Source organism: Vanacampus margaritifer, chromosome 11, assembly GCF_051991255.1.
Source record: "Vanacampus margaritifer isolate UIUO_Vmar chromosome 11, RoL_Vmar_1.0, whole genome shotgun sequence".
In the NCBI taxonomy this organism is placed as follows: Eukaryota; Metazoa; Chordata; class Actinopteri; order Syngnathiformes; family Syngnathidae; genus Vanacampus; species Vanacampus margaritifer.
The window spans coordinates 11,333,191-11,350,231 of NC_135442.1; the positions used below are offsets into that span (position 1 = coordinate 11,333,191).

The following is a 17,041-nucleotide window of genomic DNA, read 5'->3' on the forward strand; positions in this document are numbered from 1 at the left end:
TTCCTTGAGGTCACAAGTTCCCCCACAGGGATTGCATGGCAAGGAAATTCCAACTTTTTCTTATCATATTGCATCTTTTGTTAAAAAGAAAGGTACATTTTTGTCTTAAAAATACTGCTTTCTTGAAAGAAATCCAACTTCTGCCTTCTGAAATTACATTTTTATTTTGCTTTTACTGGCTCAATATATGTTTGTGTACAGTACGTCATGTAGCTCAACTTGTCGTGCTCTTTGTGCTGCTGGCAGGACCTTCCCAACAACATGATCCACCAGGTGGCCATCAAGTCTCTGCCTCAGGAGTGGCTGTGGTGTGAGACGTGGTGTAACGACGCCTCCAAAGTGGCGGCCAAGACCATTGACCTGGTGAGAGCCGCATCCGACACGGGGGGGGGGGGGGGGGGGGGGACTGACACACGGCTGCTAATTTGACCGCATTTACATGCCATAAGGAGAAGTATGAGCAACTGAGAACTACAGTCGGCTAACTTTTTTTGTCATTTTGATTTGAAATGCAGTATAATGTTGGTCTAAATTAAACTTTAAAAATACTGTATGTATTGGACATTTGACAGCTTGGACTTAGACCACGATTGCATTTTAGCAACATAAAACTGTCAAATCACTCACCTGCAAAATGACCAAAGTGGAGTTAGGCCACTCAAATTGTCTTCTTGAAGAACTTTTGAGGCAATTTCCCAGTCTTTGCATTCGAGTCTATAAAGAACAACCGTGTATTAGATGTGGTTGTGTTTTGTTTTTGTGTTTGCGGCGCAGTGTAATAATCCCAAAACCAAAGAGCCTAAATTGACAGCCGCGGCAAGGATCGTGCCCGAGTGGGTCGACTACGACAACGAGATCAAGCAGCTGCTCAAGGGAATCCATCAACAAGAAGACACCAACACATCCAAACGGACGTCGGCGCAACAAAACGGAGGTACGCACCATTTGAAGGTTCTTCTTCTTCAACCTTTGCTACCAAAAAAACAAAACAATATTCTTGTACAATTATGGAACTTTTTTTTTTTTATCTCTCAAAATTACCACTATTAAAAAGTGGATTATATTTTAATATGATGATTTCTTATAAAAACTTTTTCTAAATAAATAAAAAAGAGAGAGAGAGAGAATTTTTATTCTTGCAATACTACCTTTTTTTTATTTATTTTTTTTTTTTGTAACTTAAAGATAATTCAAAAAAATTCTACTTTTCTTTTCAAATCAAAGTTTTAACTTTGATTTTAAAACAATATAACAATATTTGGACTTTTTTCTCAAATAACTTTTTAAAGTAAAAATAACTTTTTATAAAGTATGATTAAAACGAAACTGGAAAAAAGCACCATTGCTTTACTTGTAAAAATTAGTACTTTATATATTCAGATTATAACTTTAAAAACATTGTAATGTTTGTCTTGCAAGGTTGACTTTTTTTAATTTGTTATGCCTTTTTTCTTTACAATCATACCCCCCCAAGAAGAAATTGTTTTTACTCTTATAAACTACAAACTTGTGTATTAGTTAGAAATTAGTTCACAAAGAAATACAATTATTTATTGACAGATTTTGACAGTCATTTCTTTTTTCAAAATATATTTTTTAAACTACTTTTTTTTCTATAAAAAAAAAAAATAAAAATCTCATTTAAAAAAAAAGTTATTTTTCAAGAGTTTCTGGATAAAACTTCTTTGTAAATTTATGATTTTATTTAAAAAAATTCTCAATAAATATTTGTTTTCATGAGCAAAATGAGACTGTTCCAACTTTTTTCTGATTAGATTTTTTCTCATACGTGTTAAGATTATTTTTATTTTTTTAACACATTACGACTTCTCAAAAAATATGTTTTCATTCATATAAAATAGGATTTTACACTTACAAGTTTACAACTTCTTTTAAAAAAATATATTAAATAATAAGGATTACTTTCTACTTTTTTTTTCCCTTATAAAAAAATGCCACTTTTTTTTTTATATGATTACTAACCAAACTTCATTTTCCTTGACAGGCCACAAGCGTGATGAACTTTAGCAAAGGAGTGAAGTGAGGACGGCTGAAGTCAAACGATTGCACGCACACAGGGGGATGATTTTTTTTGGATATTTTCTACGCGTGCTCCAGCAGTCAATTTGCACCATCCACTTCCTGCCGTGTTCAAATAACCAAGAGGGACGTCGTTTCTACTGGTACACTTGGAAGCATGAAGGAGAGTGAAAGGAGGGAGATCGGGTTTGTGTTGGCATACATTGCACTGAAATCCTGTCTTATTTCACATAAAAATAATATTTTTTTAAATGTTTGAAAATAATACTTGCAGTATAAAACAGTCCATTCAGTCATCATCAATAAACCAGCCATTAGATTGACCATCGTAGCTGTCATAAGTTGACAGACAACCATTATTTGCCAAATACATGTTTTTAGAGTGAAAAGCCTAGCTGCTGCTCAATGTTTGCTGGTGAAGTATGATACAGATGTGGACAGCGACGGTCATAGCTCCTCAGTAACCTGCAGTCATATTAGTCATTGTGATGTGGTTGCTTGAACTGTACATGTAACCATCTTTGTTTTCATTCTAATTTGACAGTAAATCTCAACTGGGAGTAATAGTGAACAGCTTAATGAAGCCTTAAAACGAAGCAAAAAATTATCCAAACAGCTCGTATCACCAAAAACTCTTTTAAGTTGTGTCGTTTTTGTCGTTTCTCAAGGCATCATTGTATATAAATCAGGTAAAAATAAAATAAAGTCAGAAGATCGAGCCAACGAAAGACTTTGTTGACTGATGCTTTCCTTACCGAATATTGTAAAAAAAAATAATTTGTGTAATTTGAATTTGTAAAACGTAGCTCTTTACTCATAAAAATATTTTTACATTTTCTTTAAACTCTGCAAATGTACAGCTTTGCTCTCGTTAAATTATGATCCCCCGCCCCCATGTAAAACTCTAAAATGTCTTTTCTCACCTGTGAAGGACTTTTTTGTTCGTTACTAGAAAACAAAAAAAGAATGAGAAATTGTTGACAATTTTTCGAGGAAAAAAAAGTGATAATTTAGGATGCATCTTCATATTCACCCCCGTTTTTTTAACACTAAATATTCTTTGTATAAACTGTTGCCTAGCAACAGCACATACAAATTAAAGGCCTTTCAGAACGAGACATTTTGTAGCAAAATCCGTACAGTAGGTAAGGAAACACTTCTACATGAGAGGAGGCCTTTAGTTGAATTTTTTTTTTTAGAGGAATTATCTTCAATAACATGGGACACATCAGCAAGTAGTAACATTAGCCTGCCAGGGTTAATTCATTACCTCATACATAGGAATAAAAGCTTTCATGTCAAGTCCGTCCATTTTCTACATCAACTTCACCAGCCAATCACAGGGCTCATGTTGTATGTCATACCTGATAAAAGCATTTCTCTTCGACGAAGAGTAGCATTAAATGTAGCAGGCTTAACCAACATCAAAATAAGGCTTGACTGGGTTGTGGAACTTGTAGTCTATTACATTGTGTCTACATGATTTTTAACTTTTTACATTGCATATTCTCACCTTGCTAAAATAATGACCTTCAAAAGTCATTTGTTCTGACAAAAATAAACAGCCAAATACTGATATTCATTCACTTCATTCCAGGGCTAGATGATTTTAGCAGAGGCGGCCTTCCTGCATCATGAGGCCCCTCAAAAAAAGTAATTAAAAAAAAAAAATACATAAAAGGTCATTATTTTTGTAGGATTATTCAGTATTGTGATCTCAGGAATGCAATGTTGCAGCTTGGCCTAAGTCTTAAATGAAACCCGACGTGGTCCACATTTCGCTGTGCCGTGTCACTTTTTCATATCATTCAAGTATGGATGAAAATAAACTGCAACATTTGAACAAAATGACTTAAGGGTTGTGTTTCACTGTGTGATGAAGCACAAGTGTTTGAAGTGCATTTGATATACATAAATAAGCTCTTTATTTACAAGTCAAGACACATTCCAATCCTATAAAAATTGCAGTTTGCTTACCGGTACAAAAATGATTTTCCTGAATGGTTGTGCATCAAAGAAAAAACGTACTTTGGAATGAACCCTTTGCTCCTGGTAGTTAAAAAGCTCCTCTTTGTTTGCATAGCAACGTGTCATATTCAAAATAGAGTTCCCAAGTTGACAAACTGCTTTAATCAAGCTGACATAAGTCCACATTCTTCTTTTTTTAAATGAAGAATGATCGTCTGAGCTCCAGCGTCCTCAATTGAAGTTAAATTTAAAGTGGAAATTTCCCGATCCGAACGGGTTGAAGTGATGGCCGCCTCCGTGGTGACCCTGCTGACTCTCTGGGTCCATGGGGTCTTCGCCGTGGTCGAACTTGGTTCTCATCTCTGCATGGAAATGAAATATTTATCAAGACGGATTAGTATTAATAAATTGAAGTGCTGTTTTAGTGGTTCTCACCCGGGTTGGTCAAGACCTCCTTGGCCTGAGCGATGTCTATGAACTTCTTCTCGGCCGCCTTCTTTTCTTCTGGATCCTGGAAGTTGTCCGGGTGCCACTGTTGGGCCAGTTTTCTGTACGCTTTGATGATCTCCTTCTTCTGAGCCGTCCTTTTTTTTTTTTTGCAACGAAATAAAAACCTCAATGACATTGTTGATAAAAGTGTTGATATTGTGACATACGGTATTTTTAAAGTTTGTACCTCTTGACTCCCAAGATCTTGTAGTAATCTCTTTTCTGGGACTGCTTGAGGAGGCGCTGGGCTCTCTCCTGACCTTCTTTGATCTGACGGTCATTCTCGCTGTATTTGGACGCACTCTCGTAGTCCCTAATAGCTGCAACGCAGAACACGAATGGCATTTAGTCACATGCATTCTTTTGAGCCACACTAAAAACATTTTCATTTAACAATCTGTCAATATTATTTGATAACGTGGCGCTCATGTTCAAGCTGCTCGAGCCTGTTTATTCAACCAGTTGCACCAAAAAGAGCAATTAAGCAGCCTCAGGCAGCTGTGACACTTTAAAAGCCACCGCGAGCACATCTGAGGACTCCTGCTGTGTTCATTGTGCATTTGAGCTCGGTGACAGGATTGGACAAAACTGTTGTAGAGGTTGACGGGTGTGCCTGAATGGATGTTGCTATTAAAACTGTTTAACGGACACGACTGGGCGGTTTTTGAAATGTAAAAAAATAAAAAATAAAGTTGTCCATAATGTCTAAGTATCACATTCGAGTGACAGATTTCTGCAAACAGCAGCCGAGGATGTGATGTTTGGCAAAGACAACGCCAGGTGTCAGGTGGGAAACGGAATTATTCACCAGCTGCCTTCATTGGATGTTGGGATGACAATTTTGCCCATTACATAAATACGGAATATTTTGTTAGAATCATTTAGATCAGTGGTCTTCAACCCTGGTCCTCGAGGACCGGTATCCAGCCTGTTTTCCATGCCTCCCACAGCCAACACAGGTGATTCATATCATCAGCAATCTCTGGAGAAGGCTGATAACGATCTCCACCTGTGTTGGCTGTGGGAGACATGGAAAACAGGCTGGATACCGGTCCCTGAGGATCAGGGTTGAGGACCACTGATTTAGATTTAGATATTTTTAGGGGAAAAGAGTGCTGTCAGGGGGGAAAAATATATTTTTTACGAGATTATTTCTTCCAAGTTGTGATATTATAAGAAAACATTTATCCAAGGAAAACAAGTTGCAATATGGGAAACTTTTTCAAAAAACAAATCCTATAATTTGAGTGTGGCCCTTTTCTTTCTTTTTAATTATAAGTAGCTAATATTAAATACTACCACCATTTATACACTCTTATGAGGTTTCAGTGTTTCTTGATGGTGGAGCTACTAGGACCCCTTGTGGTGCACCCCTGTCATAACAGTCTTGTCTAGAAGGGCATGGTTGGTGGTCAGAAGAAAATTTGACCTTACTAGCAAAATACATGAGAATCCCTGAACTATTATTAAAAACTGAGAAGCAACCACATAAAAGCATTACAAAAATAAACAAATAAACCCTTTATGGCAAGTGAAGCAAATACAATCCAATGACTTGAGTCCAAAACATTTCTATTACTTTTTTTTTTTTTTTACTGAGGATAAGTCATGTATATGTTTGTTTTTTTAAACAATAGTTTTAATGTTATGGGGGGAAAAATCATGAGAAAAAAAAAAGTCTTATTGTTTTGAGAAAAAGTCACAATCTGACGACGACAATGCAATGTTGAAAATGTACAATAGATCGTGAAAAAAAAAAGTTGAACTGTTGCAAGAATTAAGTCGCAACTTTACAAAAAACTAAGTTAATTTTTTATTAGAAACAGGTAATATTACAGAAAGTTGTACTAATAAGAAAACAATTATTAATCAATTGATAAGTCATTTTCTTAAGTTTAGACAAAGTTGTAATGTTATGGGTGGGAAAAAAAGTCAGTTTTGGCATTTTCTGTCTTTTCACATGAGACATGTCGTGATATATATATATTAAATAGATAATACATATACATATATATATATATATATATATACATATATATTAAATATATAAAATATATATATATATATATATAGGATAAAATATGCCAGCACTTACCCTCCTCATACTGTTCATCTTGTATGTAGGCCTCAGCCCTGTCCTTCAGCGTGTTGACGTTGTGCGGGTCCGCCTGGAGGACTTCGCCGCACACCTTGATGGCTCGGCTGGTCTGCTGCTGGCCCTGTAACAACCAACACCCTTTAACGGGCGTTCTAATCAACACAAAATGGCAGCAGGGAGGGGGGCAGGCCTTACATGTGTCAACGCGTGGCAGATGCGCTCCTTGGCCAGGATCGTGAATTGAGCCACGTTGGGCTCCGTCTTCATCACCGCCTCGAATTTGCTCACGGCCTCATCGTACCTGAAAAGGTCAGCGCAAAACGGATGAGATGGTGTCATGCTGTACAAGGGCGCCCACTAGTGGTAAGCACAGAATCATTTCCATATAAAGACAATACAGTGGCATAACAGTTAAACATATTTCATTTAATTTTTGCGCAATACATTTCCTGCCTTGTTTTTGATCAACAGTTCAGCCTACTCGTGCATTTTACTATCGGTCATTACAGTAGAACTCTGTGTGTTCTGGGCCAAACACAAACACACCTCTGCTCTTGGATGAGTTCCTCAGCAGCCAGGATCTGCTTGTTGAGCTTCTTCACCTGCTTGTAGTGACTGAAGCACTGCTTGTGATCGGGGTCCAGCTTAAGGCACTCGCGCACCTCACTGAAGACAAAGTCTTGTTAGCAGTGCTCCACTGAGAAAGTCTTCTTTTGTTCTTACTTGAGGGACATCTCGTGGTCTCCCAAGTTGTAGTAGATGGTGCTGAGCTGGTAGAAGGCGTGCGTGTTGTCGTTCCTCAACTTGGACAAGGCCTTCAGGTCGCTGATGGCCTTCCCCATCTGGCCCATCTGAACGAAGCAATCGGCGCGCATCTCGCGAGAGCTCACGTCCCAAACGCAAGTCTGTAACGTGGACACGGTTGACTCGAGCTGCGGGTAAAGACGACCGAGAAGGCGCGAGGTTTGAGGTGTCCTGCCTCGATGACGGCGTCGAGCAGGGCGGCGGCCGACGCGTAGTCTTTGCTGTCGTAGCTTTGGCGCGCCTGCGCCACCAGACGCTGGATCTCGTCCGATTTGGTCAGCTGATTCTGGGCCTCGGCCGCCTCCTTGTCACTGGGGTGGACCTTCAACTGAAAGATCACACACTTGCAGTTAATCAGACTGGATCGACTCAACATGGACACACTTCACATTTCAGTTTGCGTTACTCGCAACCGGCAATCTAACTGCCGAGCAACACCGATACTTCATTACTTCAGGTCAAACCATATTTTTGTCTTTGTTGTTGCACGGTCCACTCACCACCTTCCGGAAGTCGCTCTCAGCATCGTCCAGCTTGCCCTGCTTCAAAAGGAGGTTTCCTCTCTGGAGGCGTGCCTGGTGAGGGTTTGAAAATTTGTTAAATGACATATGTTGTATGAAGATGTACATACAGTAACAGCCAGGCAAAAGATTAAAAACATTATTTTATTTTTTTCCCCCCTTTCCTTTACGATGTCACCACAGGGGTTACAAGCGGAGATGAAACTTATTTGATTGAAATTAGTACACACGTCACTATCCTGGCTGCTCAATTTGAGTCACAATTTAAAAATATGATAAACTGATTGTTTCTATGATTCCCTGTAAATGTTACACTCACAGATGTGAAGTCAGGTTTGAGTTCGATGACTCGGCTCAAATCTGGCAACGCCGACTTGGATTTGCCCATGGCCAGAAACACAGTGGCTCTCCTGTAATAAGCCAAGTAGTTCTTGGAATCTCCATCTGACCACAGGAGATCGATGTTTAATTACATGGAAATTCAGAGGCGGCTACACGGCGCATATAATATGAAGTTTTGAGGCCACGTACCCACAGCGGCGTGGAAGTGAGATAGAGCGTCGGCTAGTTGTCCTGCTGCAAGCAGCTTCTTGCCCATCTCCATGTGGTGGTCCACGCTCCCTTCCCTGCCACACGTGACTCCTGGCAAAACAACATACACAAATCAGTATACAGACGCTCCCCTACTTACGAACATTCGAGTTGCAAACAACGGTACAGACGAACATTTCTGCGCGTACAGTATGTCGAAAAATGTTTGGAAAGAAATGCTGTAAGTTAGATTTTGTATTGCGCGTAGTGCTTCTTTCCGCCGCTAATACCGACGATTGGCGCTGTGAGAGCTCATTGGAGGCTGAGCAACGTGGCGAGGAGGAGGAGGAAGAAAACGCCGGTCCCCATGAAGCAGGAAATAACTTTTGAAGCCGATTTCAGCGACGACGAAGAATCTCTCATGATATAAAATCCTCCTCTTCCTCCTCCTCCATCATCTCCTTAAGCATCGAGTACATCTTCCAAAAGTAAGTTAAACTTCATTTTATTCATCTTATTACGTACATGTACATACTGTGTGTATGTGTCTCGCTCTCTCTCTCTAACATACGTAGTACAGTACAGTACTGTATGTATTCTCTCCATTTTATTAAAAGTTTTTTTCAGTACAAACCAATGCAGGTTACTTGTACAAGCCTTAAACATACTTATATAAACCTTCAATATACTTATATAGGCTTTAAACATAAATTATAATACAAAATATAGCACTGAAGCAACTTACGAACAAATTCACCTTACGAACGATCGTCCGGAACGTAACTCGTTCGTAAGGTGGGGAGCGTCTGTACTCAGACTAGGGCTGTTTGATCAAATCTGCTTCCCCTTCCCTCAGAAAAATCTGGTTTCTAAATTCAGGCGAGCTGAAAGTCCCAATAATATTAATTTGCAACATCTTGATTGTTCCACATTTATAAAAAAAAAAAAAAAGAAAAGAAAAGAAAAAGTTATTTTTCTTTACAGAAAAACATTTTGGCCATTGATTGTGGCCATGCAAAAATGTTTTTGGGGGGGAGTGGCGAAACAATTACAGCGTATAATTTCCCCCCCATTGAAACTTTTCAGAGGATATCTGTGATTATTGTTATATTGTCTAACACTGCCACATAGCTGCTATTTCATACTGCGTTTGTCATTCCACATTGTGTGTTAACATACAAAGTAATGTTTTCTATACTTAGTTTGAAAGCAAACTTCAACTAGGAACGGCAATAAACAGCTTGATTGTTGTGAAATGAGGTGTGTTCAAGCAAAGTATTAAGAATACTCAATAGTCAAAACTTTGGAAAAAAATCATAATAATAATTTTGGACTTAATTATTTTATAAGAACGTCACCCTGGACTTAATCGATAAAACTGTGTAAACGGTTTACTTTTCACAGGTCTTGTACTCATTTATGTTGAGCAAGTACTAAATATTTTAACTACTGTATGTCATTTTTTTTTGTCTTTAGTCACTTAACACAAGTATAGTTAGTTTAGCTCCCTAAAATGGAAAGAGTCTGTTTAAAAGTGTCCACAGTGCTACAATAAGTTGGAAAGGGTTAGCTAGCCTGCTAATGTCTTGACAGTTAACGGCTACGCTGACGTTTGCAGTTAATCGATTTAGCTAACGCTCAACAAAATGACCAATAATCAGACATCTATCGTGAAATACTCCATGACCTATTTCCACGTTACAACTGTATGGCTTACCTTCATATCGCATGTCAATCAGAACAAGAACATATGGCAAGTAAGTTAGTATCTTGTGAGCCACGTGCTCCATGCAAACCATGGCTAAATCCCACTCGAGTGGAGAGGTGACAAGTGTCCAAAAGCGACGTTATTACGAATGTGTTTCGGTTTAATGTCCAAAGCAGTCCCATGTGTTGACAACTTTCAAGCGATGAGCTGTAAAGAGATTCTCCTTCCTCGTCTCCTTTTCTGGCAGCCACACACAACTGCAAGGACCGGTCGTGGGGCACGCTGATTGGCTGCCGTGTTAGGGGAAACCACGCCCATCCCAAGTGGTTCAACTATGTGGAGCCACGGCAGCACACGAAGTGAGTGGGTACACCCATCCAATTTTAGGAACCTATTTTTGTTTGTTTGTTTCCTTTTCTGTTTTTAAAATAAGTCTTTACTGTTTTTCTGACCCCCACCCCTGTTTTTCAGATTTTTTTTTCCTGTGTCTGAATATTTTTTCTGTTTTTTAATTTTTTTCTGATTTTCTGAATATTTTTTCTGTTCTTTGAAATATTTTTTTAATGACAGAAAAAATATATTTTTTTAAAAGATAACAATAATTATTTAGGAAAAACAAAAACGGAAATTTCAATAAAATTAATTAAAATTACCCCCTTTTTTTTTAAATTGGGCCTCTTTTCCTCTGGCTCAAAGCTCAAATCGGTTTGATATGCTAAATATTTATATAAATTACTTCCACACTTTAGAAAACAACAATGGCATTTATTGATCTTTATCTTTTCATGTGCAATTATTCTCACTTGTTAATGTTCTCATATAAAAGTCCCAAGGTTCATTTTAGGTATTGAAATTGCAATACGATGTACAAAACAGTAGCAATTATCTTTTTGGAAAACTGTAATGTAAATTAAATTAAACCAACACCAACAACCATCAAACCACTGGACAATAATTGTTGTCTTCAGACGTATGCATTTCCTGCAGATGTTCTGGTGCTGCTGGTCACTGCAGAGCCGCTGATGCCACTGGCTCCACTACTACTTCTACTACCACCACTACTACTAGTAGTTCCACGACTAGTACGACTACTCGGTGCTTTCCTGCTCTCACTCACATCTGAGATAGCCACCTTCTTCTGTGCAGGCACGGTTGTGTAGGGGTCAGGGAACATGTAGGCGGGGTCTGCCTCATAACTGAAAAGAAAATTATTGGATTATTATTTAAAAAAAAATAAATGTTGCTGTTACTGTTAGCATAGTGAAAGTAAGTACCTTGATTGGCAGCCTTCCCTCCCTGCAAAAATACTGTAAATAAGACCTCCAACCACCAGTAAGGTTGAGCCTCCCCAGCCGATAAACACGCCAACACCGATTTCAAACCTAAACGGAAGGTCAAGTTGTTAATGATTCATATTAAAGGTGACCTGTTATGGAAAATTGACAATGGTACGACTTGAATAAATTGTTGGGTCTCTGGAAAGGCTCTCCACTGTTACATCATAGTGAGGATATTTACACAACCCCCACCCTTAAAATATCCTTCACGAGGCCTGATACCAATCTTTAATTACTCACTAAAATGTCCTTACTTTTGTTCTCTGTAGTTAGGATTCTGGAATTCTGCTCTTATTTTGTTGCCATAATAGGAGAAAGAAGTCATAGAACACAATCCTGCAACAAAAAAGATTTAAAATTTAAACCTAACAGCCACAATTATATTAAACACAGCTACCAAAATCTACTCGTATCCAATAATGTGTCTGTTACAAGTTACAACAAGGTAATCTTACCAGCAAAGAGGTAATTCATCCCCCCAGCAAAAGTCACTCTGGCCTTGGCCAACTCCGAGCCGCCAATCTTGGTGCACTTCATTCCCACCATGACCAGGACCGAGCCGAAGAACGCCAGGATGATGGCGGTGATGATGAGGGCGCGGCACATGTGAATGTCCCCTGCAGAGAAGGATTTCCGCACACAAAACAAATGGCACGCAGTGATAAGTGGTGAGTTAACGAGAGGCAAAGTAGTGCAATCCCCTACCACACCCAGCAGATGGCGCTGTTTTGTTCTGTTGAGCCCACGAGTTTAAATCAAAATGGCGTTTTACTGGGAGAAATGAAGATCTCCGTTCATTGGATCCTTGTAATTTGTTTTGTGAGTATTATATTAGTTTCAAATGTGATGACATTTGACTACTATAACAATCTCCCTGGTTTGTATGATAGTCACAGGCAAAAGCAATACAACGCTGTTTGTTTTTTTGAAGCATTTGCTTTGTGTTGCTTTGGGGAAATGTCAATAGAGTCCTAAGTTACGAAGCACAGTAGTGTATATTGATTGGGATTAGTACTACCAATTTCATAATGTTAGTAATTAGTCTACCTGGCAACAGGTGAAATATAACGAATACTCTAATTAAATATAGGACCACAATGAAAGAATAAAAATCCACTGATTATTTATATCACATACATATTATTATATATAGGCTACAGAATACTGAAGGTTAAAGTGAATTATTTTAAACTAAAAAGGATAACTTTTCCGTCAGCCACTTATACACTCTGATATGTTTTCCAAAAAGTAAGCAATTATATATATATTAGTGCCTGTGCTTTACCCAACCTCATGATTGTCATCCCATTTTTCTAAATTCATAACAATGTCACACAGGATGCCAGTATATTGATAATGTCCAGTACTTACAGTTGAGTGCAAGCAAGGACGGGATGCCCTTGCAGTCGGACACACCCGTGGAATCGGACACACAGTCCTTCCACAAGTTGGAGAAGTAATTCGAGGTGGTCAGGACAATGCTGCCCACCTCAGACCAGGTCCAGATCTCAGTGGGCATGGTGGAACACACCAGGATCCATCCAGACACGCACACCACGAAGCAGCCGATCTCCATGTACATCACCACCGTCCTGTAACCCATCTTCGCTTTGAAATGAACAATTAGATGAAGACGCGCTGATGTGGGAGGTTTTCAAGGCAGCACTGTGTGTTAGTGTGTCCTCATAATGATGATGATGATGTGAAGGTTGTTGGTGTGTGGGTCAACTCTTGTCAGGCCACTCCCGTGTTTAGTGAGGGTCACTGTGATGTGTTTGTTGTTAGTAGGATATCAAAATGCTTACCAGCATGGCTACAGTTTGGAGTGTTGACTTCATGTCTGTGCTAAATTCAATGAGACTAATAGGGAGATACTGTTAGCATATGGCTTGAAAATTACAAGGCGGACGTGTAACCACTTGCACACTGTGCTGAACCTTTAAATACTGTAATCCAAATATGTGTAGTAATTTTAACTTTCTTTGCAAGAAATTCATAAATATACAAAAACAAATCATATGACAAATCAGGCTGGTAAAGAAAGTTTCTAAAACAATTATCATAATCTTAAAAAAAAAAGGGAAAAAAAAGAAGCTCCATTAAGGAACCTGTAAAATAAAAACGTGAATTAAATGAGTAATGTACACAGCTCAAGATACAAAGATATATTTAAAACATTATTTTTTAATAACTTTTTTTGTTGGCAAGTGAAGCATAAACATTTTTTTTAATTTTTATTTTTTTTACAATTTTAGATAATTTAACCAACAGCATAAAATAATAACATGGATACAGTACAGTTTAGGGATGAAAGAGTGTTGCAATGTGAATTTTTAGATTAATTCCTTACCATTTATAAATGCAAAGGACCATGAGGGACACAAATGACAAGTTGGAGAATCCTGAAAATAAAGTTGCAATAAAGTAAAAAAAAAAAGTTGAAAAGGTCACGACCCAACCCCGGATAAGCGGTAGTAAAAAGTTCATTATGATTAAGTCTGAATTTTGGGTAAAGGGAAAAGAAAATTGAGTTGTTCAAAAATTGGGAAAAAAAGTCATGGAAAATGTTGTACAGTATTGCTTTTTTGTTTTTGTTTTGTTTTTTGCTTACTATATATTTTTTTAAATTTACCCAAAATAAAAAAAAATCCAAAAAGTGAGAAAAAGTTTAAATTTCATGAAGGGGAAAAATATATACAGTATATACAAGACTTATGTCTGGATTTTAAGGGGGGAAATCCTTGATACAATTAATTAAGCGATTAAATCAATTGTTGTGTATAGTGTTTATTGTATTATAAAATTTGAGAACAAAAAAAATGTATTTCGCTATATACAAAAATCAAAACCGTGAGACCAAAAGGCAAAATTTACATAAAAAAAACCTGGTAGAATGAAATCATGTTATTTCCATAGAAATACATAATTTAATGTGAAAAATATAATATTATGAGCTTACATTTCATTTAATTGGACTTGAATCCATCAACAAGAATTTGTATTTATATATATTTTTTTTAGTAAATATACAATGTTTGTGTGAAATCCTCACATCAACTTTCCCCCACATAATATGACTATTTTCGTCTTTCAGCGAGGCTCCTTCTCATACTTCTTCATAATCAAGAAACCATTTCCAGACTTTACACAAAAGCGTCCCTTGCAGAAAACTTTTCTGGTGTCGTCGCAGAGAGTTTGGATATTTTGGAGTTGCTGGATCTTGCCGAGCCGTAGTAAGTTCCGTAGAGCCTGTTGGGTCTGTAGTAGCCGGTGTACATGCTTCTTCCTCGCAAGCGAGGGTCCACGTACGTACCCCCTCTGTAGGCATAGATCACTTGACTGTACAGGGAAAAATTACATTCGTCATGAGATGTTGTATGGCTACAGATCAAGAAAGTGATATCATTTTAAAATACCTTTTGGGTATGACTACTCTGAAGACTGTAGCTGCGTAAAAGAGAGCTCCTAAAAGGATGAAAAAACTTCCAACCAATCCGAGAAATATGGGAGGACCTAAGTCGTAGCTAGAGTTATGAAAAAGACACAACAATGAAAGGCAAGCATCTCTGTTTTGTTTGTGTGTATATATATATATATATATGAAATTGTACCGTAAGAGTCCAGGTGCTAAGTTGGGAGCAAAGGTGTTCCTGGCAACCCTGTTGATATATAAGCAGTAGGCTGCAATATCAGACACTCCTGCGCACAGAGCAGCACGTGTGGGCAAAACAGTGGCAGGAAGACAAGTCAGGTGCGCTTGTTTTACTCACCACCCACAAAATGCAACACTGCGCCGGCAAAAAGCATCTTGTCCTTGCTTTGCTCGTCTCCGCCGAGATAAGTGCAGTCCATACCCAGGAAGCACAAGATGGCGGCGAAGAAGCCCAGAGTCAGGCCGCACATCAGCAAGCCTCGCACGCCCTGGACAAACGCTTTAAGGCAAGGCAAGACAAAACTAATGAAATCCTTCGCAAAATCAATCAATCAACCAATCAATCAATCAATCAATCAATCAATCAATCAATCAATCAATCTATCTATCTATCTATCTATCTATCTATCATCTTTTCCTTTTTTGGACATTTTCTCAGCATTTTTTATGGTAATTTTAGGGATTTCTTATTTTGTTTTTGGACATTTTTTGAATGTTCTTTTCTTCTTTTTTTTATTAATAGATTTCATGACTATTTTTTTGGGGGGGGGGGGGGTGTTGGGCGGGGGCAATTCCAAATATATTTTGTGGTAATTTTCTGCCTTTCTTTGCTTTTGGACATTTTATAGGTAACTTTTTGACCATCTTTTTTTTTTTTTTTGTCGGACATTTTTGCCAATTTAATGGACATCTTATGGTAACTTTCTGCTTTTTCTTTTTCTTTCTTGACATTTTATGATCGCTTTTTGGACATTTTTAGGTAATAAAAAAAACAAAACCTTTTCATCTTTTTCTGGCAACTAAAAAAAATTGGCCCCTGATATTTTTGGGGGAATATTGAATTATTTGAAGAATATTTTATCTGAAAAATGCAAATAAATATATAAATAATAATAATTTTAACCAAAATTTTTAGAGAGCTCCACAGGGAGAGGGACTACAGAACCACATGTAGCTCCAGAGCCGCAGGTGGCAGACCCCTGATCTATCAAAATGTTCACCTTCTCAACCTTTTCCATTTACCAATCAAACGAACTGCCCTAAGATTGACTGGTGACCAGTACCAGGTGTAGCCCTCCGTTCGCCCCGGTCCAGCTAGGCCCCAGCTGATTAGCATAAAACCAAGAAGGAGCAGAGTCTTACGCGTGACACTCCAGAGCACCGGGAAGTCTCTGCAGTTGGTGACGGCCGTGGAGTCAGTGAAGCAGTCCTTCCACAGGTTGGACCAGTACCAGGCCACCTTGATGATGAACGAGCCACCCTGACCTCCCAGCTGGGAGATCCTCCAAAAGTCCATGGCCATGGTGCACAGCACAAAAAGCCAGCCCAGCGTGGAAATCAGGAAGCCGCACACTTGGATCAGACGTTTACGCATGTCCGAAAGAAAAAGTCCACACAGTTGCGATGAAAAGGTTTTTTTGGTTGGTGTGATTTGTCAGGGTGGACAAAGGCGGAGCTTACTGTGTTTGTGCGGTGTGTCATCTGTGTTGATGAGGGTGTCTTGGCTGTTTACTGTAAACATACAGGAGTGTGCCATCATACTTCTAGATCCATCCAGCAATTCATTTTCTGTAGCATTTTTCGTCATTAGAGTGACGGGTAAGATGGAGCCCAGCCCATCTGACCATTGGCGTAAATTGGTTACACCCTGGACACCGGTCGCAAGGTACATACAAGTCTAGGGTGTCTGAAGTCCAACTTGGGGGCCATTTGCAGTTCATTCCATTTTTTGTTTTTTTTTGTTGGCCAGGATTGGACTGGCACAAATATTCAGACCTGGCATTTTGACTTAGGCCCGATTGCTGACCACCCTTAGCTACCTCTGATGTTTATTGGTTCAGTTTGCTCTCTATATTGTAAATGGTTTAATGGGCTGCTTCCTCTAAATTGTGG

At 38.5% G+C, this 17,041-nt stretch overlaps 4 protein-coding genes across 6 annotated transcripts in view; 1 reads left to right on the forward strand and 3 right to left on the reverse strand.

Moving 5' to 3' along the window:
* uggt2 (UDP-glucose glycoprotein glucosyltransferase 2) overlaps positions 1–3,888 on the forward strand; it is a 40,153-nt gene extending 36,265 nt beyond the window's left edge. For both annotated transcript variants that reach the window (XM_077580033.1, XM_077580030.1), the window contains 3 exons: positions 247–363; positions 775–934; positions 2,006–3,888. In XM_077580033.1, the coding sequence (XP_077436159.1) occupies positions 247–363; positions 775–934; positions 2,006–2,028 (300 nt within the window). In that variant the 3' untranslated portion in view covers positions 2,029–3,888. The remainder of the gene's footprint in view (positions 1–246; positions 364–774; positions 935–2,005) is intronic.
* Positions 3,889–3,941: 53 nt separating this feature from the next.
* Positions 3,942–10,412, reverse strand: dnajc3a (DnaJ (Hsp40) homolog, subfamily C, member 3a). The gene is made up of 12 exons (XM_077580034.1): positions 10,169–10,412; positions 8,452–8,562; positions 8,240–8,364; positions 7,900–7,974; positions 7,575–7,727; positions 7,319–7,500; positions 7,142–7,261; positions 6,791–6,896; positions 6,593–6,716; positions 4,685–4,817; positions 4,444–4,592; positions 3,942–4,370 (listed from the first exon to the last, which is right to left on the reverse strand). The coding sequence occupies exons 1-12, from the start codon at positions 10,248–10,250 to the stop codon at positions 4,240–4,242; spliced, it is 1,491 nt and encodes a 496-aa protein (XP_077436160.1). The 5' UTR covers positions 10,251–10,412; the 3' UTR covers positions 3,942–4,239.
* Positions 10,413–10,903: 491 nt separating this feature from the next.
* LOC144060845 (claudin-10-like) lies at positions 10,904–13,170 on the reverse strand. Its single transcript, XM_077580722.1, has 5 exons — positions 12,868–13,170; positions 11,952–12,113; positions 11,751–11,832; positions 11,434–11,541; positions 10,904–11,355 (listed from the first exon to the last, which is right to left on the reverse strand). Exons 1-5 carry the CDS (start codon positions 13,097–13,099, stop codon positions 11,124–11,126), a joined length of 816 nt encoding a protein of 271 aa, XP_077436848.1. The 5' UTR covers positions 13,100–13,170; the 3' UTR covers positions 10,904–11,123.
* Positions 13,171–13,615: 445 nt separating this feature from the next.
* Positions 13,616–16,526, reverse strand: cldn10l2 (claudin 10-like 2). Of its 2 annotated transcripts, none has more exons than XM_077580725.1 (5): positions 16,292–16,526; positions 15,267–15,428; positions 15,108–15,195; positions 14,913–15,020; positions 13,616–14,814 (listed from the first exon to the last, which is right to left on the reverse strand). In XM_077580725.1, the coding sequence occupies exons 1-5, from the start codon at positions 16,521–16,523 to the stop codon at positions 14,640–14,642; spliced, it is 765 nt and encodes a 254-aa protein (XP_077436851.1). In that variant the 5' UTR covers positions 16,524–16,526; the 3' UTR covers positions 13,616–14,639. The 2 variants fall into 2 exon arrangements, with proteins under 2 accessions (XP_077436851.1, XP_077436849.1); XM_077580723.1 differs by having other exon boundaries at positions 13,618–14,835.
* Between the last annotated feature and the right edge of the window lie 515 nt (positions 16,527–17,041).